This window comes from Xenopus tropicalis, chromosome 7 (assembly GCF_000004195.4).
Source record: "Xenopus tropicalis strain Nigerian chromosome 7, UCB_Xtro_10.0, whole genome shotgun sequence".
Lineage (NCBI taxonomy): Eukaryota > Metazoa > Chordata > Amphibia > Anura > Pipidae > Xenopus > Xenopus tropicalis.
Genome location: NC_030683.2, coordinates 86,591,404 through 86,618,271, shown reverse-complemented (window position 1 = coordinate 86,618,271; position 26,868 = coordinate 86,591,404). Strand labels below are relative to the sequence as shown.

At 36.4% G+C, this 26,868-nt stretch overlaps 1 protein-coding gene across 8 annotated transcripts in view; it reads left to right on the top strand.

Annotated features, from left to right (window-relative positions):
• Positions 1-26,317, top strand: part of ncam1 (neural cell adhesion molecule 1) — a 151,638-nt gene extending 125,321 nt beyond the window's left edge. For 3 of the 8 annotated variants that reach the window (XM_018095957.2, XM_018095959.2, XM_018095958.2), the window contains 4 exons: positions 11,525-11,732; positions 13,612-13,728; positions 16,226-16,969; positions 20,494-26,317. In XM_018095957.2, coding sequence (XP_017951446.2) covers positions 11,525-11,732; positions 13,612-13,728; positions 16,226-16,969; positions 20,494-20,614 — 1,190 coding nt within the window. In that variant the 3' untranslated portion in view covers positions 20,615-26,317. Of the gene's footprint in view, positions 1-2,897; positions 4,836-11,524; positions 11,733-13,611; positions 13,729-16,225; positions 16,970-20,493 lie in introns of those variants that run through there. The other 5 variants (XM_031905820.1, XM_031905822.1, XM_031905821.1 and 2 more) reach the window with 2 other exon arrangements.
• The last annotated feature ends 551 nt before the right edge of the window (positions 26,318-26,868 follow it).

Sequence of the window (26,868 nt, the reverse complement as noted above, 5' to 3'; positions counted from 1 at the left end):
CTGTTTGCAGAATTAAATGTATCTGATTATGTATCAGAGGAAAAATGGCCACCGGGTGAAAGCTGCTATTTGCTTTAGGAAAATGTGATGGTGCTGGCAAGCGGAGGGGATATATGCAGAACAAATAATGCCTTTTGGGTGGGGGAGACATGCCCAACTGATATACATTGTAGGCAAATGTAGGCTTTACATGTCCTTTAAGGTTTAGTGACTGGGGTGAAATCATTCATATAGCAGTAGTTATAGACAGATAGAAAACATCCATATACTTACAGTATCCTTTTTAGTACAGGGAACGTTTTGTGCTTAGTGCTAATTTAGATTTAAAAAGTTAGTTTATAAGTTAACTTTTAGTATGTTATAGAATTGCCTGTTTTAAGCAACTTTTCAATTGGTCTTCATTATTTATTTTTTATAGTTATTAATCTATTTGCCTTTTTCTTCTAACTCTATGCATCTTTCAAATGGGGGTCACTGACCCCTGCAGACAAAAACTATTGCTCTGTGAGACTACAGTTTTATTGTTATTGTTACTTTGTATAACTTTCTTCACTATTCAGTCCCTTTTCTATTTATATATCAGTCTCTTATCCATACTACTCCCCAGTTGTTAAGGTAATTTGGACCCTAGCAACTAGATAGCTGCTGAAACTCCAAACTGCAGAGCAGCTGAACAAAATGCGAAATAACTAAAAAACTACAAATAATAAAAAAATAAAGACCAGTTGCAAATTGTCTCAGAATGTTACCCTCTACATCATACTAAAAGTTAACTCAAAGGTGACAACCCCTTTAGGTATATATGTTAGCTTTACAATTTGCAAAGGAAGAACAGAGGATTGTGTTGGTTCACAAATGTTTTGCAGTAGTTTCTGTGTGCTTAATTGTAAAATGCTAACCAAAGTTAGTTACAATTTAAAACTTTATATACTGCCATTGACACACACACACCTTTCTTTACTATCTCATTTAACTGTTTACTCATATTGAAACAGAATAAACTGAAATTTCACATGGGGCTTGCCATAGTCTTCATTTCCCAGGGTGCCACAGCCATGTGACTTGTGCTCTGATAAACTTCAGTCACACTTTACTGCTGAGCTGCAAGTTGAGTTATATCACCCCCCTCCCAGCAGCCGATCAGCAGAACAATGGGAAGGGAGCAAAATAGCAACTCCCAGTAGATATCAGAATAGCACTCAATAGTAAGAAAGTCCGGCTTGGGACTCCTCTGAGTACATGGGAGTAGGAGAAACAGTAGGTTACCTGAAAGCAGTTCTAATGTGTAGCACTGGCTCCTTCTGAAAGCTCAGACTCAGGCACAGTGCACTGAGATGGTGCCTATACACCAATATTACAACTAAAAAAATTCATTTGATGGTTCAAGGATAACATTTTAAATGGTATTGGGAATTATTTGCTATGTAAACAGTGTAATTTAGAAATAAAAAGTATAAAAAAATCATGACAGTATCCCTTTAAGATCCCTTGCTTCCATTGCTAGATGTACTCCCCCACTGCAATCACATGACAATATCTTTCCCAAACATGGAAATCAGTTTCTCCAGATGGCAGAACTTTACATGTCATTACACATTATGTTTGGCATAAACAAACCCTTTGGATATTCATGACTGCATGCCTAAAATGTTTTTTGCACATTTTCTCCATGCATTCAGTATTTTACAATTTAAAATGTGTAGGAAGGAATTTCAGGTTAGTGAATTAAGCTTATTGCCCTTTTTCAGTTATGTTTGTAAGCAAAGGAAATAGAAAGAATAGTGGACACTGCTCATCTGTGAAAGACAATGATATATTTATACACATATATCTAACAGAACATTATTGTGAACATAATGATTTTTTTAAATTAAGATCTTTTTATTAGTCTTACAAAATTTACTTACAGTAGCGTTGCAAATGGAGCGAAGCTAATTAATACAGTGGGTCACTGGCTCCTTGTGGACCAGCGGTGCCATTTTGTGTTCATATCAGTGGTATTATTAGCAGTTTTTAGACTCCCAAAATAGTTTATGAGGCATCCCACTCCCCACATATGGGGGTAAATAATCATTTTTGCAAGCATACATTGAAACTGGACAAAAGCCAGGACTACTGCACAGTCATAGGTCTACTAGCAGCCATTTGGTTAGCTGTTTCTTGTTTAATCTCTGGTTCTTATGAACACAGCTCCATTCTGATATCTGATATCTTCCCCATAAAAGTAAACCTAAAATCAAAAAGTACTCCGTCACTATTTTTGTATTTATTGTTAACTACATAAACAAAGAAATGCTAGCCTCCGGGGTTGAGTTTTAATAACACAGATGTACTTAGATATTACAACAACTGAAATATGTTGTCATTTGAGATTCAGGGCCTTTATAATTAATATAGACCAAGCCATGAATTGAAATGTTCTTACAGGTGATGTATGTCCTTCATGCTAGATTCTGATCATCCACATTTTTTACTCATTGTCTTTGCAGTATGGTGCCAAATGCCTGCTTACTTTCTGACCAATAACTTTGCTCTGCTGCTTATGGCCTTGCTTCTGAACATTCCCTTTTGTTTTGTTCTTTCTTTTATCCCCATATAACTAATCACTAAGCACTTATATAACCACTGCTATCTTTTTTATTTGCCTACCTTGAGTTAAATTTTTGCGACATGTTTTTTTTTCCTGTACTTGTGATCTATTTATTTTCTTATCTGTTTTTCTCTCCTCTCTCTGTGTTTTTCTCCCTTCTTTCCTTCAATACCTCTGCCTCCTTCCTCTTTCCCAAAACTCTCCCTTGTCTGTTATTTGTGTCAATCGTCTCTGGACATCCATTTCTACTTCATGCACCAAATTCTCTTATCAACAACCACTTTCCTTGGAATCATTGCACCAACAGCCACTGTGGGAAGCTGTGCATCATCCAACGTTGTACCTTTGCTTGTGTGTCTAGTAATTGCCATTGTTCTTTGTTAGAATATGTTTTTTGCTCCTGCAAATGTCTCCATTTAAGTGAGGCACCATTCTAGCATTCAATGTCCATGTGTCTGTTTTTTTTTTATCTACACATGGGTGGGTTTGTAGATTAACTCTCATCTGACATTTACATCCAGTCCTCCAGATGATTAAATGTAACTTTAATTAAATGTAAATGTTTAACAAAAATGAATAACGCATATGTACAAGGTAATGCTGACACATTCCTATGAATTGATGTATTTTGTTTTTGTTTAAGTCCCTTTTCTCATCCTTCCATCCTATCAATGCATTTGGGTTTAGGATTCTGGGCCCCTTACAGTGTTTAAATCTCAGTAGTGCAGGTTGGGGAATGGGGAGCCTTGCAAAGTGTTAATGCAAGTATGAATGAAAATAGTACTGCAGTCTGTGAGTGCTCTCTTTGACAGGAACACATCAGTATCACTTTTATGTGTCAAACAGATGGCAAATATGGTTTCATTTTCTTATTTCCTTTTTGAATTCAGTGGTTTGTACAGTATCTCATTCAGAATCAGCTGGAGCCATACAAGCAGCATAATTGCTTCATATAGCTGTATCTGTATGTTAGCTAGCTCTGGTGAGTACATACCATGAAGGCTTACAGCAATGGCCTGCACCATCAAGTTTCCTGGTGCTACCTAATGCTTGCCTCATCTTGTCTAGTCTATGCTTAGTGACACCCAGAGGCCCCTTTAGTGCTCCTCCAGTAATAGCAGGGGCGGGTTTATACTGTAATGGGCCCTGGGATTTGCTCCAACCCAGTTTTGCCTCCACCTACCCACTCTCCAATGTTTTGAACCCCCTGGAAACTTTGAACCCCAGAGCAGTTGCTTAGTTCATCCTTAATATGCCAATGAGCAATAAGAAATGTTTCTTGGGGAGTGGAACTTGTATCATTCGTGACTACTGAAATGCACTTGTTACAGAGGAACAATGCCAAGCATTTTTAGAGACTTTCTAGCATCATTTAAAAGCTAAATTTATGGATTGGGAAGTTGCATACTGTCAACCTCTCCAGCAGAAAATCAAATTTGATCTATAGACACAATAAAGCACTGAACTAGGTGACCAAATTGCCTTAAAACATCTATACAGGTCCATATAAATCTAAATCCTTAGGCAGGCAGTAAATACAGGTCTGGGTTGCGGCCTGAGCCTGACAGCAATCTGTAACTTTCATGTCTAAATGATGCACAATATAAGGACGTGGGTGGGGTGGTTGGCTACAAGTAACCCCCTGTGTATCCCTATATGAATACAGAGTTACCAAATGTAGGCAGTCTGCATTTATGGGGTGTAGGAGGCAAGTCTCTGTTCTCCACCTTAGTTTTACTTTGCAACCTGCCCTGCACATAATAAATGACCTCTATAATGTTTAGCATTTTTAGCCTTACTACTATAGTTCCCCTTTAATACGGCACAAGGCCTTTATCTTTCTTGCATTAGAGAATTGCCTATGAGCAGTTTTTATTTGAGTCGAAAGTTCAGAGCTTTTTTAGGCCACTATAACCTTATCAGCAGAGATAAAAGGACATATGACTGCAATATAATGAAATAAAGAGAGATGTAAGTTTACACTGGGTTGGGTGCAATGTAGAGGCCTAGTTACAGAAAGTTCATATGCCAATTCATATTATTATCTGTCAATTCCTACCCCCTAAAAGATATTATATTGCTCTTAATGTATATACAGTAGGCAAATCATTGCGTTTATACATTGCTTCACTTTTTCTGCAATTACTGTTATTTTAAACAGTTGTATGCATTTGATGCAGACAGAATGAAAAAAAATGTTTGGAATAGCTTTTCTACCTAATAAAATCTTAATAAGATTAAAATATGCACGTTTAATTTGCTGTGTTTCAGTAGATTGTACATATTTCTGAGAATACACAAGAGTAATGAACCCAGTGAAGCGCGTAAGGTTTGAATCACCAAGGCACATACAGTAGCTGATAAGGCTGAATTGGAAGCATCTAATACAGCAAATGGTATCTGTAAGGCACAGCTGCAGTTGCTCAGTAAATAGATCAGTCAGTAGTGGCACAGTTCCACAGTTCCAAGTGAAATTTACAGGCAGTGCAGCTAGGACGGCCTGTGCAAGAGACATAGATTTAAGTTTAATATATAGAATGTAATGCACAAGGCAAATTTTCTATTGTTGCATTTTGTAATTAGTATTGTAAATCAGTTCACCATGCTTACATCTGACTTTCATAACAAACTGATATTGAGGAAAGGCTAATAACATTTATAGCTATTTTTTTCTATAATCAAGCCTTGAAAGTTTTTACTTAGGGTGGGCATATGGTGGTAGGGCAAAAAGGGGTGCCACTGACCTGTGTGGAAAAGTCCTAAAGAGTCTGTAAAAAGCATATGAGTAGAAGGGTAAAGAGAGTATGTACGGCACATAAGGAGTTAAATGCAGAGATATTGATGTATAGGTAGAGTGCGTTGGGAAAGGTAATGGCACATGTTGAGGGGGTGGGGGAGAAAAGCTACAAGAAACACAACAAGAAAAAGGAAAGAAGGAAGTCAGAGATATACAATTAAGCCTGGTTAAAAAGAGAAGTTTGGGCAAAGATTAATGATGAGAGATTAAAAACATTAAAATAAACAAGAAATACCTGATGAAACTAAGGTATTTTTGCGACTTTTTCGTCACCGTCGCGATTTTTCCATACTTTGCGTGACTATTTCGTCGCCGTTACGACTTTATCGCATATTTTCCGCGACTTTTGCGTCTCCGTCGCGAAAAATTTGGATTGGTTTTTCCGCTGTTTACAATTGCTCAATAAGAAAAAATTGCGCAAAATACACTAAAGTCGTGACGGCGACGAAAAAGTCGTGCAAAATACGAAAAACCTGCGACAGCGACGAAAAAAAATCGCAAAATTTTCGTATCAAATCCGATTTTTTCCCATTCGGGATTCGGATTTCAGGATTAGTAAATGTGCCCCTAAGAGTAGAGAGTAATCAGAGGCTAAGGTAACACAGTGCCCCTTAAACTGAAAACTACACTTATTTTAATTATTCATTTACTGGGTTTGCTTTTTGTGCCAACATCCTATCCCAGGATTACACAAAGGGTGCTGTGGTGCTGATAATCTAGGATTATTTTACTATGCAGGAGGATTCTTCAATCAAAAGGTATCTCACTGCAGCTCAGCAATATAGGCTCACTAAATTACAGGAAAGGCTCTGTTTTGTAGTGTTGTTTCTTGATAGTATTAGTTCATTTGGTTCATGCACTGACAAGACCCAGCGCAGTGTAATAAGGGAACTGTACTGTGTCTTAGGGTGGATCTCATTCCCTACAGCACTCAACAAAAAATGAATTCTAGGGGAGGGTGCACACACTAAGAAAAGTGACTACTAAAGCTTTGGCAAAAATTTAACCATTGGGTCAATTTATGAACCAAATGAAATTGCCAGGTGTTGGTAAATTGTTCCCAGTGAATTTATTGTCAAATGAATATAGTGTTACTACACTACGTTCATTAAAAAAAGTAGTTTTTCATGACCACTGAAATAAATTTAACTATTAACAGGCCACCTAAATGCTGTATATGCAAAGACTGTACAACATTACACTCAACTGTTGCCAGTTTTAGATGTATTATAGCAACTGCTATGTACTGTGAAAGAGTGTCTCTGTTAAGATGAGTATTAGCACATGATGAAGTGATTATATCTTATGAGTGGTGATTCTCGTGGTGATTCTCACTGGAAAGCTGCAGTAAGCTATTTCTATGGAAGTGTTTGAAGCTGTGAAATGGTGTCTACAGGTTATGGAAGAACTGATCACTCACAAATTACTAAATAATGCTCATGGTTATTCCTATCTTGTGTTTACGGATTGTGGTAAGTTAAATGTATTTAGCACCCTAGCCCAAATTTAGAAAATGTGATGCTGCAGGTTAGCATGCTGCATTCTCATAATAAATTACCCCCACGAGAATGAAGTACACATTAATATGAACTGAAAAAGCTGCACATGCTTTGCCCAGGTTTTGGGTTGGGTTATAAGGGCATATTGCTGTCTGGGCCTGGGCACAGTCCATAAACATGGTTTATTTACGTTACATAGTTAAGTTGGGTAGAAAAAAAGACCAAAATCCATAAAGTTCAACCTCTTCAAATTAAGCCCAGCACATTCTCCAAGCAGAGAAGTATAGTTGTGCAGATGTGGAGCATAAGTTATAATAGCAGTGTGTTTAACCACTTCTTACCGTGTTGTAAAGTAAAGGGACATTGTTATGTCGAAAAAACTTACTGAGGATATCAAAAGATGTAATTCACAGTATCTAAGGAACAAGAGTTTATAACCCCAAAGTGCTGTTATTACTAGCCATTATGAGCAATATTTTCTCTTTACACAAACAAAATTCCATGGAAACCTGCTATTAACCTGTCAAAAACAAACATGCTTTAAAATGACATTCCACATTGTAGTTTACCCTACCAGCCCTGTTGATAGCAGCACATAGCAACCATATGTTTTCTTACATTATTCTAACTGCACTGGAAGGATCAGCATGCAAAAAGGATACTTTAGCCCATTGAATCAGCATCCTGCAAGCCTTTTTGCATCTTTAACAATTTTTTCTATATTTCTGTTCAAAACCCCATTTTAATGAACTGGCAAATAATCAAGTGTGAAATGATCACTTTTATTAAAAAATAACAATTAGGTAGTAGGAGTATGCTTTTTTTCCTTAATAATACCAAGACCTGTTAGAAGATCATACAGTACCAAATAAGAATATTGTGCAATTAAAAAAAAGCTGGAGCAACTCAAAGCTTCATACTGATAATAAGATGCACATATCTAAAGAGGAATATGCTATGAAATCATCATTAATGGATAGCAATCGTATAGCAAACTGAATATATTTCTTGATTGGGGTTTGAAGCACATTTCAATGATACATTGAGCCTTTTGACATTCTCTGTCTGGACTACAGTTCATTATAGTTTAGCAGCTACATATATTTTTTACATACTGCTGAGACATTCTATGCTCAAACCCCTGCCCTTTGATAATGCGGAAAAACTGTGCAGTCAGTATTAGGAATTAAGGAAATGCATAATTAAAGGAAAATTAAAAAAGTGGTTTTTGAGCAACAACATTTAGAGATTTCTGGGTTTAGCAACTGGGAGAAAGGATATATACATGGTACAATTTTGTTTACTATGAACAATAGTTGCAGCATAGTGGATAGGAGCTTCTCTAACAATGTAGGGCAATGTATATGCTATTGAAGAGCTAAACGCATCTTAAGCTCAGTGTAATTTCACCTTCCCATTATCACAGACTTTATCACTGAAGTTTATATGAATTGTAAATTCACTCATCACTAGTGAGCATCCCACTAATTGAAGTGTGTTATTAGAGTGTGTCTGCATCTCAGAAAGTTGATGGTTTACATTCATATCTATGTAAACATCAGTTAAATGATTATATGGTAACTACACATCAGTTTGACTTTTTGGTATAAGATATGTTTAATTATCTCTTAAAAGACTTCCCACGTGGAACCAAAAAAAAAAAAAAAAAAAACACAGGAGAGATGAAAATAGAAAGAGCTTAGTCTCTGAAACAATTAATGCCCTATTTATCTGAAATACAAGTCTGATTAAACTAGACATAATCTACATCTTGTTTCGGGTTTTCATTTATTAGAAATGGACACCTAAAATGTCCAATACGTGCTACACCTTTATTCTCCTGTGTTCAGTGCACCTTAACTAATTGCTAATAATACAAATTTGATTAGCGTTTAGTTTAAAACAACAATAGATGATTTTTCTAAAGGAACACCATAATAAACACATGCTGCATGGCACATTAGTACTTCTGTATAACACTTGTTTGCAGAGAAGTCAGTTCAGTGTGTTGAACATGGTTACAGATCAGCAGTCCTTATAGTACCCAGTGGGTGAGCTGTAGCCTATAGGATAAACCCATGTAAATGGGATTTTTTTTAAGAGTTTGGAATTCATTCCCAGAATTCCTTTTGTTTGCTTATAGTAGGTTGGCAAATTCAACATTTTTAAAGATGCAGAAAATTTCTCAAACTGGTGTTTTTTGGCTACATTGAACCCACTTATCTGTGGGCCCTAAACTCTTTTCATACTTTCAATTAAATGCAACACAACTATTTATGTTCTTATATGTTATATCATCACTTCATACTGTGCATTTGGGGGGTTATTTACATGCACATAGTTGGTTATAACTGAGATATTCACAGCAACCTAAATTATAAGAAATGATTAAAATATAATATAATGTAGGCAATAATGAATTCAGGAATGGCGGCATGTAGTTTGTTTAGCCCTGATGAGCAGCAGGGAGAATGTTATGAAACTTCAATTTGGAATCTTTGCAGAACTATACAAGTATGGAATCCCTTATCTGTAAACATATTATCCAGAAAACAGAACTTTGAACTTGATCCCAGATAAAGCATAATTACTTCTTCTTTGAGGCAAAACAATCTTATTTGGTTAAATTATTGTTTAAATTATTATTTTTTTTAAACTTAAGATCAAAATTACGGAAAAACCATAGGTCCTGAGCATTCTGGATAACAGGTCCTATACCTGTTCTCCGTGGCTCAAACTCTCACACAAAAGTTGGTGTATACCACACTGTAATTAAATCAAAGCAACTCTGTTAAGGCAAATGCTCTTCTATGAAAGGTATAACAACAAATAGTGCATATTACTGTCAAAAGTTAATTTTGTTTTATTTCCCTTTATTCATAAGAATTCAAACTAATGCATTTTGGGTTTTTTTGTCGCTGCCTGAAAAATGGATAAAAATGCAAATAATAAACATTAGTTTGCCCCAGACAGTTGAAATCAGAAGTACCAGTTGTCCTTCAGTTCAACCTATTCGCTCATGACAAGTGGGGATACGTATTTCATTCATGGCTGGATGTTCCCGTCATAAAACCTTTTATTTGTTAGTTATGGGTGTATTGCTGTAATCAAATTTCTGGCGATGGATAATCATATAATACTATAATATATTATTATAATACTCTATTATACTATTGTAATTGTATAAAGTTATTGTTTTATTTAAATTCCTTTGGCAACCAAGCTCATCTCTCAAGGGAGCAAACGGCTTGAGCAAGCTAACTGTGTTCCTTCATTAAAATTGTACAGGTATGGGACCCGTTATCCAGAATGCTTGGGACCTGGGGTTTTTTTCGGATAAGGGGGTCTTTCCGTAATTAGGATCTCCTATCTTAAGTCTTCTAATAAGATTATTTAAACAGTAATTAAATCCAATAGGATTGTTTTGGCAAACAATCCAATAAGGATTAATTATATCTTAGTTGGAATCAAGTACAGGGTTTTATTATTAGAGAGAAAAAGGAAATCATTTTTAAAAATGTGAATTATTTGATTAAAATGGAGTCTATGGGAGATGGCCTTTCCGTAATTCAGAACTTTCTGGATAATGGGTTTCAGGATAAGGGGTCCGATACCTGTACCTCTTTATGATACATGATAAACTGTTAAACTAATTGATGAATTTGGAAAAATACATGTTTCATTTGCTATGTGTTTAAAGGGGACCTGTCGCACAGACCTAAAAAGCTGTGTAATAAAAGTTCTTTTCAAATTAAACATGAAGCCCAAATTCATTTTTATATTAACAAATCCAAACCCATTATAAAGGCATTTAAAAATCCCAGCTGTCAATCACATATTGCCTGCACTGCTTCTATGCCTTATGCATAAAGGCAGGGCACACAATTACATTAACTTTCCATTAAGCACTCACTTTTCTCCTCCCTTCTCACCATGTAACTGTGTAGTCAGTGCATGAGCATGTACATTAAGTCCCCCATTCTAGCGCATGGATAAGATTCTGGGGTGAAACAAAGCTTGCCTTAATAACAATGTCCACAAAATGGTGCCTGCCTGCTTGCTGTGCTGTCTGTAATTCCAAGACTGAAGGAAACAAGATTTATATAATTGGTATAGTGTAAGTGAAGTTTATTTTGCTTGAGAAACACAATAGAAAATCATTTGGAATTATTTCTTAGGGTTACAGGTCCCCTTTAAGGGAATGGGGTGGTGGAATTTGTCTGTGTTTAAAACTAAAAATTAACTTCACAAAATTTTTAGAGAGTGAAAATACAGTTAGATGAATGTTCTTGGACAAATGAAAAAAACTCCAAAAACCTCTAAAAAGATTGGTACTATTTGCCTAGGACTGCACCCATTGACCCATGTGACCTTGAGAGCTTTTAGACTCCATACTTTTACATTTGCGTTTTTTGTGGTTTTAACACATGAATGGTGAAAAATTTGGTTTTTTTTACACACAAAAAATGAGCAGAAAAATGAATGGCAGAAAAAAATATGACCGTCAGTATATGGCCCTATTAATAATTGATCCCAAATAACTCTTTGAAATAATTTAATTGTTTTGGTTTTTTTTTTTTTTTGTTTTTTTTTCGCTTTTGCTTAGAACTAACCATATTTTCCATTTTCCTTTTAAAGCCACCACAAGTGCCAGTGCTGGTTTGGGAACAGGAGCTATTGTCGGCATTCTTATTGTCATCTTTGTTCTTCTTCTGGTGGTTGTGGATGTGACCTGCTTTTTCTTGAACAAGTGTGGCCTGCTTATGTGCATTGCTGTTAACTTCTGTGGGAAAGCTGGACCTGGCGCCAAAGGCAAAGACATTGAGGAGGGGAAGGCAGCTTTTTCGTAAGTGATTGTTTTTTCGACAAAACTTTTGCAAGATACATTTATTCAATATGATATGAATTATATTGTATGGTATGACAAGGTAGGGTGATTCTTCATATTGCATGGGAAAATAAAGAGACCCTTGGACAAGAATGTCTGAAGCTTACTTTTTATTAAACCTCTTAAATAATGTTTTGGGAATGGCCAATAGTGAGTAGCAAATCTGTTCATTTCGCTTCACCATAAAATTTGTGAAACGGCAAGAAAATTTGCGAAACTGAGAAAAATTTGCGAAACGCATTTGTTGTGTAATTTTTTTTTGTCGCCCACGTCCATTTTTGTTGCAACCGGGCCCAATTTTGCAGCGACTGTGCCCATGTTGCCCATCGACCGCTCCTATTTTGACGCGCTTTTTTTTTGTCGCTTATCACTAATGCCCAACGTTTATTTATAGGTGGTTAAGAAATGAACATTCTGGATTGGTGTATACTTAGTCAGTCCTGACCATTTTGTCAATGAAACAATAACCTGTAGGATTTGGATATACCAGATCCATATTAAATTATCCAAAAGTGATTAAGCTCAACTGCCAAGCCAAATACTCATTTCTTCGTGAACGTGACTGTCCTATACAATCAGCAATTTCCATTGAAGAGAAAAAACATTACTGTTTTCAGTAGTTGAGTGTCATAAAGCTAACTAGTCACCATATTTCAAGCTGAAACGTGCATTGCTATCTAACAATGCATTTCTCTGCATTTCCCAGAAATTAAGTTTTTTTCTCCTAGTGACAGCCTGCAGGCTGAGAAAAGTTGTCAGGCAACAAAGAACTATGAAATGTAGTATGTGAAATAACTCATATTTGTAATCTAACAACAGTGGTTTAATTACATTCAAATTTGATATGTTTAACTTAAAGCTTATGCTGCTTAAGGACCAAATATATTTGGCAGTGAGTAAAGTGAAAAAATCCTATCTTTGCAGGAAATTTTGTTTGTGTTTCGAGCCATTAGTTTTAATACTACTGTAGAGGGTGATGATAGGACTTAAGGAATACCATTGTATTGCCCTCTAAACCATAACAGATGTCTCTTTATGTTTAGTTCTCAGAACTAGAAACGAATAGCTTTAGGCTTTTAGAGTTGTTCTCAATAACTAAGCCCATCTGACACTGGGAAAAGTGCAAAGGGTGCTTTATATGGCCACATGGTTTCTGTTCAAATGGCAGGGTAGCTTAGTCATAAAATGAAAGTACATTTGGAATTATTATTTGTGTGCTCTGAGTTTAAGATTTAAAATTATACCAAACATCAGGGACATAATTATAGAGAAAGTAGACCCTAATGCTGGAGGCAAAGGACACATAGGGGCCCAGTGGGGCAGTACAATTTTAATACTTTTTTATTATATTGCCATATCCCGAAAGGATTGTGGGGGCCTAAACTGTATCTATGTTGCCCAGTAATTAAGCTGCTGGATTAAGCCTGCTGTCCTTGACCAGTGGAGCACCTGATATGTGGTATTTTAGCCAGTACTGGTACTATGGGGAATCCTTATTTTCACGTTTGACACCTTTCCAATTACTGCATCACAACTTTTGTGATCTTTATACCAGCCTTTTAGCTCCCTACAATTATCATATTTAGTGTGTAATTTGGAAATAAAATGGTGCATTGCACCTGTGTTTTTGCACAGTGCATCCTGCCCCACACATAGATACCTCTATGATATCTTCACTGATATACCATTGATTAATGTATATTAATATGTTTAGGCACTGAAGAGAATAATTTGTCTTTGTATATGTTACGTGATATTTTTATAAAAAAACTCTGTACATTCTATATGTAGAATATGTTGGGGCTGCTGTAAATGAATACATATGCTGTTTTTACAGAAAAGACGAGTCTAAAGAGCCCATTGTAGAGGTGCGAACAGAAGAAGAGAGAACCCCAAACCATGATGGAAGTAACCAGATAGAACCCAACGAGACAACCCCATTAACAGAACCTGAGTAGGTTTGACTATTCTTGGTCTAGCTCAAGTCAATTTAAAAATGTATATGGTTAATAACATGTTATCCTTCAAGAAGGATGGATTTCATTCTAGCCAAAGTGGTGTTCTGAGATTTACTTAAATAAGAGTCACAGTTGATCTACACTACATTATCCTGAAAGCAAGCAAGTTGTGTATCATTTCTATGCATAGTCCCTTCAACCCCACATTATGTAACTGCTTCATTAAAAATCCTATTTCACCAGTTTTCCTTTATTCTATACTTAGGGGCACATTTACTAACCCACGAACGGGTCGAAATGAGTCCGATTGCGTTTTTTTCGCAATGATCGGTATTTTGCGATTTTTTCGGCTTCTTTACGAATTTTTCGTTACCAATACGATTTTTGCGTAAAAACGCGAGTTTTTCGTAGCCATTACGAAAGTTGCGTAAAATCTGGCGATTTTTCGTAGCGTTAAAACTTGCGCAAAAAGTTGCGCTTTTTTCGTAGCGTTAAAACTTACGCGAAACTTTGCACCATTTAAGTTTTAACGCTACGAAAAAGGCGCAACTTTTCGCGTAAGTTTTAACGCTACGCAAAAAGCGCAACTTTTTACGCAACTTTCGTAATGGATACGAAAAACTCGCGTTTTTACGCAAAAATCGTATTGGTAACGAAAAATTCGTAAAGAAGCCGAAAAAATCGCAACAAATACGAAAAAGTCGCAAAATGTTCGTTTTCAAGTCGGAACTTTTCCAATTCGGGTCGGATTCGTGGGTTAGTAAATCAGCCCCTTAGTCATCCTTTTAATATCTGGGGTTTTTTTCTCAAGAGACAACAATTAGAAGCATATTTATATAACTGTGAAAAAATCAGTCATCCAGTTTTTGTACAAATCGATTCAAAAATTGGTTATGTCAATAGTGCATTTTCTTGAAGAATTAGGTAAATGAAATAAATAGTTGCTGACATGTTATTAGAAAGTACTCCAGCTACCAAATAGCACTGGGGATTATTACATGGAACCCCCTTCTAATACCATGTGCATTGAGGTATGGGAAATGAAAGTATCAGTAGGGGATCATGCCCTTGACCAATTCCACTTACACCATGGATGTTAAAGTAGGGATGGTGACAAAAATTGAGGCTGGGGACCAGGATTTCATGTAATCAGTCAGCAGGTAGCATTTATTAACCACCTGTTTTAATGCAAACATCTTATTGGTTGCTATAAGTAACCTGTGCAAACTTTATTAAATATAAGGTATTGTTTTAGATTTTAATAGTGAAAACATCCATTATACATTGTTAAATCATTGTAGCACATTAAAACTGGAAAGCTGTAATGTTTAGAGATGCTGAAGTGTAGACTATAGGAGTAATTTGCAATGCAGGGTGGAATGTGAAAAAAGGTCACAATCAGCCATTTTTTTTGCACTTCTCAGGCTATGTCCTGTATTGAGCAACTTGCCACATACCACTGGGCTCTTTTCATAGCGCAAAGACCTGCATTATGCCCCATGGATCGTCTGTGTTAGACAGACCTAGATCCAAGATGGCCTTGTGGAGGCACGTAGGCTTCCCCCACCTGCCCCAAACATGTGTTATTTAAAGGGAGTCGGGAGGTAGCAAAAGCAGGGCTGTTGCGCTTCTGGATGCTGTTTTATGCACAGAGCACTGGATTTTTGGTACAGTACTAGCTATAGAGAGCAGTTTATCCCTGGCTTCAGTAAACTACCCTTAATATGTTTTGGTTTCCTTGATAAGGTAATAAATATCTTAGAGAATTAGCTAAAATTATTTTCTTGATGTTCAAAAGGGTCTTTGGAATAAAGGAAAATCTTACTAAAATACTTGCCAGTTTTTTCTTTTACCCCTGTCATGGTTCAAGCAGACTACTTTCTGCAATATCCTTAACCTAATAGAGCACTAACCATGCAGGAACAGAAGTTTCTGCTCCCATTTGGTTTGGGTTCTATTAGATAAAAGATATGATGTTGGGAGATCGCTCAGCTAAAACTGGTAGTTAGGGTTTATAGTGCTTATACTATACAGTATATAGGTAAAGGAAGTCTCTTAAAGTAGTGTTATCAACAATATCGACATGAAGAAAAAAATAAATTATATGCATATAGAGAGAGAGCAAACGATTTTCTCTGACCCTTCCTGTCAGGTTAAGGGGAAATAGTGAATACTGTAGAATCAAAGTTCATTACAAAGGATAGATCTCATCTAATCTTCCTTTATTTGCTGCTTATTTCCCTGGTTATATAACTGTAGAATATATTAATTTACTAACAAAAAATAACATGCTTTTCTTTCATGCTTGCCATTTACAGTATAATATTAACATATGTGTATCTGTCTAAATAAGTAACCGGCTTTCTAGTACCCTTTAATGCATAACAATGTGCTTTCCTGTCAGGAGCATGTGTACTTTGTGCTTCCTTGCCTTTCTGTCACTTGTTTCTTCATCGTCTGTTCTTTCTCTCTCTGCTCCTGTGCTTCACGCAGGCACCCAGCTGATACTACAGCTACTGTTGAGGACATGCTACCTTCTGTCACCACCGTCACAACTAACTCTGATACTATTACAGAAACTTTTGCTACAGCCCAAAATAGCCCCACCAGTGAGAGCACCACTTTAACTTCTAGCACTGCCCCTCCACCAACTACTGATTCTAACACAGTCCAATCTATACAGGCTACTCCTTCCAAAGCAGAGGCATCTACTGCCTCTTCACCTCCACCAACTTCTTCCCCAAAAGTTGCCCCTCTTGTGGATCTAAGTGACACACCTACTAACAATCCATCTAAAGCTGGAGCTAATCAAGCTGGGGCTCTGAATCCCAGTGCTGCTACTAGTGCAGCTGAGCCTCCCAAAGCCATCATCAAACCTGTTGCCACAGTTCCAGCAAATGCCACTAGCCCCCCACCTACTCCTGAGCCAAAGCAGGTAAAGCAGGAACAATCAGGTAGCAAAAGCCCAGAAAAGGAAGCAGCACAGCCCAGTACTGTGAAAAGTCCAACAGAGGCCACCAAGGATGAGTCAGCTTCCCTCAGCAACACAAAACCCCTCCAGGGTGAGGACTTTCAAATTGATGGGGGGACCTTCAAGACTCCAGAAATTGACCTTGCAAAAGATGTTTTTGCAGCTCTTGGAACTGCTACTCCTGCCGCTGTGGCTAGTGGGAAAGCTTCTGAGCTGGTTTCTTCCACTGCAGACACCTCTGTACCGCCTGATTCCGCAAAGACCGAGTATGGCCTCCCTTAATCTTTTCTTGGTTGTATATTATGTTGTCATGACTTGGTGGTGTCTTCTAATTTGTGGTTGTTTTTTTTTTTTTATTTTGCTTACTGTCTGTCTACTAACCAAAATCAGTTTTTTAGTACAAATGTCTTATTCATTTAATTTATGGTTCGTCCTTCTATCCATGTATTATTTAGGAATTCCCAGTAACTGCCTGTTATGCTGCATGTCCATTTGCTGCACAGTACATCTAGAAATAATTCAGTGTACATGGTTGCTTTTTCATATTGAAAACGTATTGTAGCAGCATAAAATTAACAGTTATATGCCCACTATAAAGCAATTTTAAAGGCTTTGTGGTCCTATAAAAAAGTTAATCTACAAAACTTGGAAAAGTGCAGCCATGAGCACTTTTGTCATTTCATTTTTTTAATTCTTAAAATATACAAAATGTATATTCAAATTCTATATATTCAAATTAATATATTTAAATTATAAGCAGCAATTCCCAAGACCTGACACAGTCCAGCAGCACAGGGTTAAATAGATATGCTTTTTCAATGTCATATTTTTACTCACTTCAAGAAAAACACTATTCCCTGCCTAGAGTGAGAAGCCCTGGGTCAGTGTTGAATTACTAATAATAGCTTAGGACACATGCAACATCATGCATATATTTTAAAAAGATGTTCATAATCAATATTTTATCAAAAAGAAATTTAAGTGAATTTCCTGACAGTATAAAGCATGTATGAAGCAGTATTAAAAACATGAACTACAGTGCATATTATATTTCATCTACTTATGTTGTTCTAGTTTATTTATCTTTGTGTGTTTACAGTAACATAATATACGTCTGATCCCATGTAAATATGAAACCTTAAAACATTATAATCAGTTAAACATTTTGTACCATTTCTGAAACCTTCAGGTTGCTCCGCCATATTCCCCTCTCAGCAATCTGTATCTCTTTATGGAGCTCTAGTTCTGAGTCAGTTATTTAGAAACACATGTGTAATACATTATCTAGGCAAAGGAAGCACCTACCAGTGATGTATTAGAGATAACTGTGCATTAAAAAAACAACTCCAACACAAGCCTATATTTTAGCATAAGAGATTTCTTGGGGGGGGGGATACTAATGAATATCTTGATTATTTTGACATGGCACATAATCTTTAAATTTACGTAAATTGAGATACTTTCTTATTTCTATGCAATGAAACTTATTTTAGATTTTGTTTTCGTGATAGATCCCCTTTCCTCTTGATGCTAAAACATTCTGTTTAAGAGCACTTTGCAAACATGGCGTTATTGGTTAAAGATAATTCCCCATAGCGTGATATAGCACCTACATCGTTGGCAGGGTTAAATATCCCATTATGTTAATATTAAGACTACACTTCTGAGAATCTTTTCCTCCAAATACTCTTTTATATTACCCTGTAGCTACTGAGCTAAAATCAATAAGCATCCCTGGTGGCCTAAGGCTCTTAGGAGGATGTTAGGAATTGTTAGTTCAGGGCTTATAATGGAGGACAGGTATGGAACCAGTTATTCATTGAATGCTTGGCACCTGGAGTTTTCCGGGAAGGGGATCTTTCTGTAATTTGTATCCCTATACGATATTAAAAAAGCATGCCATAGTAAAAAATAATTAAAATATTAATTATACCCAGGAGGATTGTTTAACCTCCAATAAGGATTAATTATATCTTAGTTGGGATCAAGTACAAGGTACTGTTTTATTATTACAGAGAAAAAGAAAATAATTTCTAAAAAATTGAATTAACTAAAATGGAGTTTATGGGAGATAGCCTTCCCAAAATTCAGAACTTTCTGGATAATGGGTTTCAAGAAAACAGATCCCATACCTGTACTAGGCACATCATTCACTTATGTTAAAGTTATTAAAAGCGTACTTAGCAAAAACTTGTCTGGATCTGTATTTCACTTCACCAGGCTCCCTTTTACATGTCACTCAGGAAGTCTCTAATATGAAATGTTATTTAGAAAGAAGTCAGAAAAGAAGGATTTACAGCAAATTCTTGTCAGTATATGGCATATGATATTATTTTGGCAAGCCTGATATCCTCAGATCATAAACTGGAACTGCTCCAAAAGTGTATTTAAAGAGAATGTAAAACTGACCCTTTTGTGCCCCATTCCTCTCCAGTGAGCATCATCATCTAAAATATTTAGATTACTCTGATTTCAGTTATTGCATTAATCACACGTCAAATGGCAAATATAGAGCATCCTTCTGCAATAATTGTATGGAGCCAGCTAGGGCAGTCCAATGTGAATGAGCTAGACAGAATATTTATTAGAGGATTCATTTGTATCAAATGGGACACTGGTCCTAGAGAATGTGCAAAATGTTTTAATGTGCCTCTTTTGCTGATGAAGTACAGCTCAAATTATATGGTAACTTGATAACAAGCTGAAGAATACAGGGAGATATAGCCTAGAGGAGCAATACTGCTGTGGAAGGTTTATGTACCCTTTAACATGCAGTAATCTGCACTATAAACAGTGTTAATAGATGTTGATGTTGGTAATCAGATCTGTATCTCAGCTTAACTGACTCATACAAGAATTAGCAGCCCATTTCTGTGTCACAGACGTTTAATATCTAGAACATATGACTATTAAGCATTAAAGTGGACCTGTCACCCAGGCATAAAAAGCTGTATAATAAAAGTCCTTTTCAAATTAAACATGAAACCAAACTAATATTTTTTATTAACACATCCATACCCATTATAAAAGCATTTAAAAATCCCAGCTGTCAATCATATATTGCCTGACCCGCCTCTATGCCTAAGGCATAGAGGTGGCGCAGACAGTTACTTTCACTTTGAATTCAGAACTTCTTAGATGTTGCTGCTCTCCTCATATTCCCCCTCCCTCCTCACCATCTAATTTTGTAACCAGTGCATGGACATGGGTATCAGACCCCCCCCATACTGGCACAGAAACAAGATTTTGGCAAGATACAAAGCTTGCCTTAATAACAGTGTCCACAAAATGGCGACTGTCTTCTTGCTGCAATTGTGAATTCCAAGGCTAAAGATAATAAGATTAAAATAAATTTTATAGTGTAAGTGAAGGTTATTTTACTTGACAAACACAATAGAAAACAATTTGGAATTATTTCCCACATTAAATGTGGCACTGATATGCTGAATTATAAAATTGAGTCTTGGAAAAAAAGATGGAATCTTTTCATCTTTTGTTTAACATATGAACCATATATATATAGTATATAGTACAGAAGTGCATTGTGTATTTCTGGTCCCTTCTACATGAAGAACATACACTATAGTATTGTGGAATGAGGGCCTTAGAGCAGTATTCTTAGTGCCACTTTCAGTGGGGTAGCAGATGGGTATTTTTGTGTTTATATAAGCTGCCCCTTTGTACTGTGTAGGTGCATCATTGCACAAGACTGTAGCATTCAGTAAGCCCATGTGTTATTGATCTACTCTCATATTTGTTCTTACCTTCTCTTTCTCTTGTTTGCTTATAGGAAGACCCAAGTAGAAGAAAATTCTAAGCCAGAGGAAACAGATGTCAAGAGCACCCCAGCAGAAGTCAAAACAGTCCCCAATGAAGCCACTCAAACAAATGTGAATGAGAGCAAAGCATGATTTGTCCTTAGAGTTTGGGGGTGGGCGTTATTGGGGAATGGTCAGTGGATACTAAAAATTATGTCTGAAGAGCCTCATGCTAGCCATTTAAAGAATGAGGCACACACACTTCATCATTCCTCTCAATCTTGGCCTTTGTTGTTATTATTTTATTTTTTTATGAAAACCATTTTGTTTTTGTGAGATTGTAGAAAGGGTTCATCTATTGTGCTAATGCATTTTTTTAAAAAGAAAGGGGTAAGTTAGATCAATAAAGCCCCATGCAGCGCCATCAGAACGGCAACTATGCACCACTGCATTCTTTAGCAAATATTTACCATCAAGAAGCCAGGTCAAAAACATTACACTGAACCTGTGTTAGACCATACGCTAAATACACAGAAGAAGAGTTTGTATTTAAACCATCATCTTCAAGTGCATTCACTTAGTAGGTAAATAAACTGAAGAGGAAAAAAAAGTTATTAATTGTTGTATTTGTCCTGAAAGTTTGGGTGATGGGGTATATGACTAGCCTGCAATACATTTCTCTACTTGTAAATGTACCTGTTTAAGAGCAGAGGCTCCATATCTAGTAAAGAGACTGAAGAATTACGTTTGTAAAAGAATGATAAATTGATGGACTTTATGATTTGAAATGAATTGATCCAAATTATTTGATTTTTACTGTGGTATGGAGCACTGATGTGTTAGGAAAGGAAGAAATCTTCCCACAAAATGCATGTACGCACTAAGATTTAGAAACTGGGACTCGCTAAGCATCCTATTGCACAGAGTTGATGTTAAACCTTTAACATAAATGTGTGGAAGATAAAAGACTAATGATGCTTTTAAATAACAATATTGAGGCAGATTTCAGTGCAGAACTAGAAGCAGCCACTTTTAATTCTGTTGTCTAGATTCTTGTGCTTGTATGGGTACCTGAATCATTCCAGTTTTACAATATTATGATTTACTATTGCACTATTAATTCATCTCAGAGCTTGTGTAACTCCCTTGTCAGTCATTTGTGTGTCATACCATATGCTCCAGTGTGATTCATGACACCTGACCTCCTCCTCAGAATGTTTTTTTTTCTTTTGTTTCTTTATGCAGTCATATAAACTTAGAATATAGGGAACAGAGAATTATTATACAACATTACTGTATAATTAGACTTTTTTCAAACTAGTGCTATAATGTTTGTGAAGGAAAAAGGATAGCTTCATACCTGGCTGAAATCTGCCTGCCACCAGCACTGCCATTTATATTAAATTTAGGCAGCACAGGCAGTGTTTCCCAGCCAGGGGGAAAATATGGCATTAGAGAAAACCATTGGTGTGCCATGTACCTAAGGATCAAGGCACTGCAGTCAAACTCAGATACTACCCTAAGAAAAAGCATTCCCTTTGGAGCTTAAACAACGATAATGCTATATTGAATGATTTAAACGGACACGAGAATGGGATTATAAATAAAAAACTACATCTAGCGGGACTGGGGACTGTTTAGCAGCTAAATGGATGTCAGAGAAGATGGGCCAAACTGTAAATTCATTGTCTTATTGGAGTGTTTCTCATTTCTAAACTGGTGTAGAGTAACTTGAAATATCTTGACTTGCTTGGAGTAAAAGATCATATTTGCCAAATGCTCTAGAGCCTTTGCAAATGATACCTTGTGTGTTTTATAGAAACTGCCATCACAGTTTATATTCAATAGAACGACATTTAACCAACTCTCTTTAGAAAGGATCCTCAGCATTAGGTTGATGTAGTAATTGTGTTTGTACTCAATGCCTTTACATGTAAGAATAAATGGCACTTTGTTTTCCTACCTCCAATTTATATTGTCCACAATAAAAAATTAAAGTTGTTATCATAAGTACTAAGCACCCTTCTGTACCCTTTTACATTCTAAGACAGCAGAACAGTTTACTGGAAACCAATTTGGTAGACAGGTAACATACAAGGGTAACAGTTAAGGATATATGGCATACATTCCTTTTCTACCATCTGAGTGAATACTGTAAGTAAGTTAATCACAGGCAATCCTCCCTCCCTTTAAACTATCACTTGTTTGGCTCTAACACCATTTAACACATACTGCCAATATACATAGTAAATGTGCCAGGCAAACATGTCTGACTCACAATCATATTAATCATATGAAAATAGTCATATGGGTCTGTGCATTTCACATTTTAGATTGCCAAATTAAATTGTATATTGTAGCTTTTTATTTGATTTAGTAATATTGACATGTATATGTTATTACTTTTCTATGATTTTTTTGGTTATTTTTTTCCTTTTGTCATTTTGTTTGCTTATTTTTGTTTTGTGTAGCTTTTTTTGTCTTATATTTACTAGACTTGGTATATATATGTAAAAAATGTATGTGATTAGTAGCATGCATGATTTGCTGTGAGATGTTTTGAGGGAAAAGTGGGAGGTTACAGTTGTTTGATCCTGATTAAGATCCTGTGATACTGTAAGATTACAGAATTGTAGCTTATACAGATGAACACCCTCTGCATTTAGCCTGGATTTGGGTATCTAATCAGGGAGTCATTAGTTTAAGGCTGATGCCCCAATCATTTTGTTGGTTATTCCTAGTCTATGATTTTATTTATTGTTCATTTTGATGGAGAATGGTCTGCTATTAAGCACATTTTGGGTTGTGCCATGCTTAATAATAATAATGTGCCATGCTAAATAATTTGTACCTCTGGATACCCCTTAATGCAATTCACCTTTTGAAGATTAGTGATGTGTGATCGGGGCCCACTGCTTTACCCTTAGGTCAAGCAGGTTAGGGTGGAAATTTGAGCGACCATTGTGTGTTTGGGTTGGCTGAGGGTCAGTCTGGGGAAGTACACGCTTCCTTGCTTAAGATCTGTTGGGTTTGTGTTTCAGGAAATGCATAACTGCCACAAACATTTGTAAAATAAATATTTATAGAAAATTGCACCAGTTTTAAAAGAGAGCAATCTCAGCACTCATATTCCACCAGATATAACTGAAAGCATACCATTTAAAAGTCATGCAACATCCCAGGTCCATTCTGAACTATTATTTTTGCCAGTAGGCACTATGCATCTTTTTTTTTTCTTCTAATGCCCCCATCCTCACCCTGCATCTGAAACAAAAAAATGATTAATGAGATCTTTGATTTGCCAAAAAATGGCACTGGTTTCCTCTAGCAAAATAAAAACAAAACTTTCTGAATCATGGAGTGTGCTGCCTAAAGGGAAGAATCTGTAAAATTAAAATGTACTTGGATAAAAAATTGGCAAACTTTGAACAATTCTTCTTTTTTTACTTTGGCACTTGAGATTGAAATGTCATGGAAAGGTTTTTGGACTCTTTTTTTTTTGTTCTTGGGTAATTATCAGTTGTCGCATGAAGATGCCCAAGGAAATTTCTCTCATATTGCGTGAGGTTCCCATGTACTTAAAGGGATTCTGTCATGAATTTTTTGGTGTAGTTTTTATTACTAAATTACACTGTTTACATTGCAAATAATTCATTCTACCATTTAAAATTTCATTATTGAACCAATAAATGTATTTTTCTTGTAGTTGTAATATTGGTGTGTAGGCAGCCGTCTCAGTGCATTGTGCCTGAGTCTGAGCTTTCAGAAGGAGCCAGCGCCACACATTAGAACTGCTTTCAGATAACCTATTGGACCTCTTACTCAATGTAACTGGAAGAGTCATGGCTGGACTTGGGTGTTTTACTATTGGGTGCTATTCACATATCTACCACTAGGTAGAGCATGGGAGCATTTTTAGCAATGCAGGTCTCAGGGAGCTGCTATCTTGTTACCTTCTTACTCTTCTGCTTATCAGCTGCAGTAAAGTTTTTATCAGAACACAAGTCACATGTCTGAGGGCACCTCTGAAACTAAGAATATGTCCTACCCCATATCACATTTCAAAATTAAATATAAAAAAGAAATCTGGTTACTCTTTTGAAAAACAGGTCCAATGCAGGCTTCTGCTGGAGGAGTCCTATAAACTATTGAATTTTGTAAAAAAAAACAAAAAACACGTTTTCCCATGACAGAATCCCTTTAACAGTAATGCAAAGTGAGAATTACTTACAACTCTTATAAATTCTCAAATAAGTGGGCTGCTTGCAAGGTTTTCATTAAAATACGCGCCCATTTGTTGGAATTGATCTTGGTAGCTTTGATCTCCTTTAAACTAACTGCTGGCGAGAGGACAAGAAAAAATGGATAAATAGCTGAAAATTTCAATCTGCATCCATATTGAACAACATTTTCATCGCAGCCATTGCTGAATTGCCCGCTTGCAGTTTAAATGTAACTTCCACGTGTTGGAAAGTTTCTAAAAACAGTGCCTAAATGTATTTTTTTAACATTCTAGTTATATTTTCCAAATATCTTTAAAACATACACATAGATATTTTTAGGGCATGCTAGTTCAATTCCAACCTCGTCCTTATTGTAATGGCAATTAGGAAGTACTTTTTACCTTTTAGATCAGAAAGAGTTAGAGATGAGCCCCATTTGCCATGAGGTTGTGCGCAGTTAATGAATATTAGTGTGACGTGTTTTTGTCTTAGTATCACAGATAAAGGCATCAATATCATAGAGTTGGTGGGGGAAGGATTGTATAGGTTAGATGGAACAACGTTACGTTGTGTGTTGCACGTTACTTCGCTGAAAGAAGACAGGAGTCAGTCCAAATACATTGAAGACATTCTACAGTTCCTTTCAGGGAGGAAATAGCTCAACTGTACTGTTATGTCTCTTTTGCCTCTATAACAATGAATCATTAACGGCAGCCTTTGATTTTCATTGGGAAAAGAATGAATTATGAACATTGCTCAGTAAATTCAAACTGTGAAAAATGTACATTCATAATGTTCCATGTATTGTTTTATGTTATCTCATGTATGCTTTCTTGAACGGTACTAGAGGGATGAAAATGGAGGATCTATGTGTTGCCTGTTAAGCAGTTAAAATGTTATCAGGTCATTGGTCTAGAACATCTCAATATCTTATTACTGTAATGCGCCCCATATAACACTAACGATGAACACAATCACATGGAGTTGCAAGGAATAGCACAGAAGGAAACACAGTTATTCTCAGTAGGCTTTAAGCCTCCTTTTGTTTAGTCATTGGCTATTATGTCAGAAAACAAGAAACTCTCTCTATGTTACATGTGGTTAACACTTAACAGGGATTCCTGACACATTACTATTAGGGACCAAGACTCCTCCTTGCATCTGATAATAAGTTCCTACAGTACAATATGTATAAGTACATACAGTATGTATTGTTCTAAGATTTAGGCACTGTATATTTATTAAAAAAAAAAAAAAATCAAGTCACATTGCAAACTTCAAATAGCATTCTTCTGATCTTTTTGTGTTGTTTTTAATGTGACATATGGTGTGTGCTTATTGCTTGGGTAAAGAGATTTTAGTTGACAGTTTTATATATAAGATGACTGAATGAGACCTGGCTTTAACCTTTGGTATCTTGTCTTTAGCAGATCACGTTCCTCCATTCAATCCCCTACTCTATATCCCCAAGTTCTAGGCCTTCTGTCTCATTAAAAGAAAACGTTTTTACCAAGTGAAAAAATTGACTACCAACTTTATTCCCATTCTCACTGCTGTAAATACTGAGTACTAACTGAGAACTTTGCATTCTGTCAAAATAATTGTGTTCAATAAAAGTTACAAAAAAAGCGTTGCTATCTGTACGTTTTTGTTTTCGTTGCTATGTGTAGCCTTCTTGCTGGCAACTTCAGCTCTGTCAATGTAAACCAGGTGCCTCTAGGCACAAGCCGGAAGAGCAGTGGCCCTGCCTGTGGCCCAAAAGCGGCCTTGTTCGAAGGGCATGCAATAAGTACAGGGCCCCACTATACCCTGCCAGCACTCCCTAACTTGCATGTCGGAATCATGTGCAGGTAAGGGGACTGGGGGGGAGACACCTACACCCCTCCTCCCACCTGTCCCTATACAGTCTAATGCAGGCAGCACTATAATTATGGGGGAACACTGATGGAGCACAAGGACCTGCAGCCACAAGCACCAATGGCAGGCCTGGGTGCTTACATATTATTATTGTACTTAACAAGTTTCCCTTTTTATTGTAACAGGATGTAATGTATAATGGTATCAATACAGTTTACTTCTGGATCCATTGGTGCATGCATGTGGGTGGGATTTGACTAATCTATAATGTACACTGTGCGCCCGGTGCAATTTTGGTATTGTGCAGTGTTTGTGTTGCTATAGTAT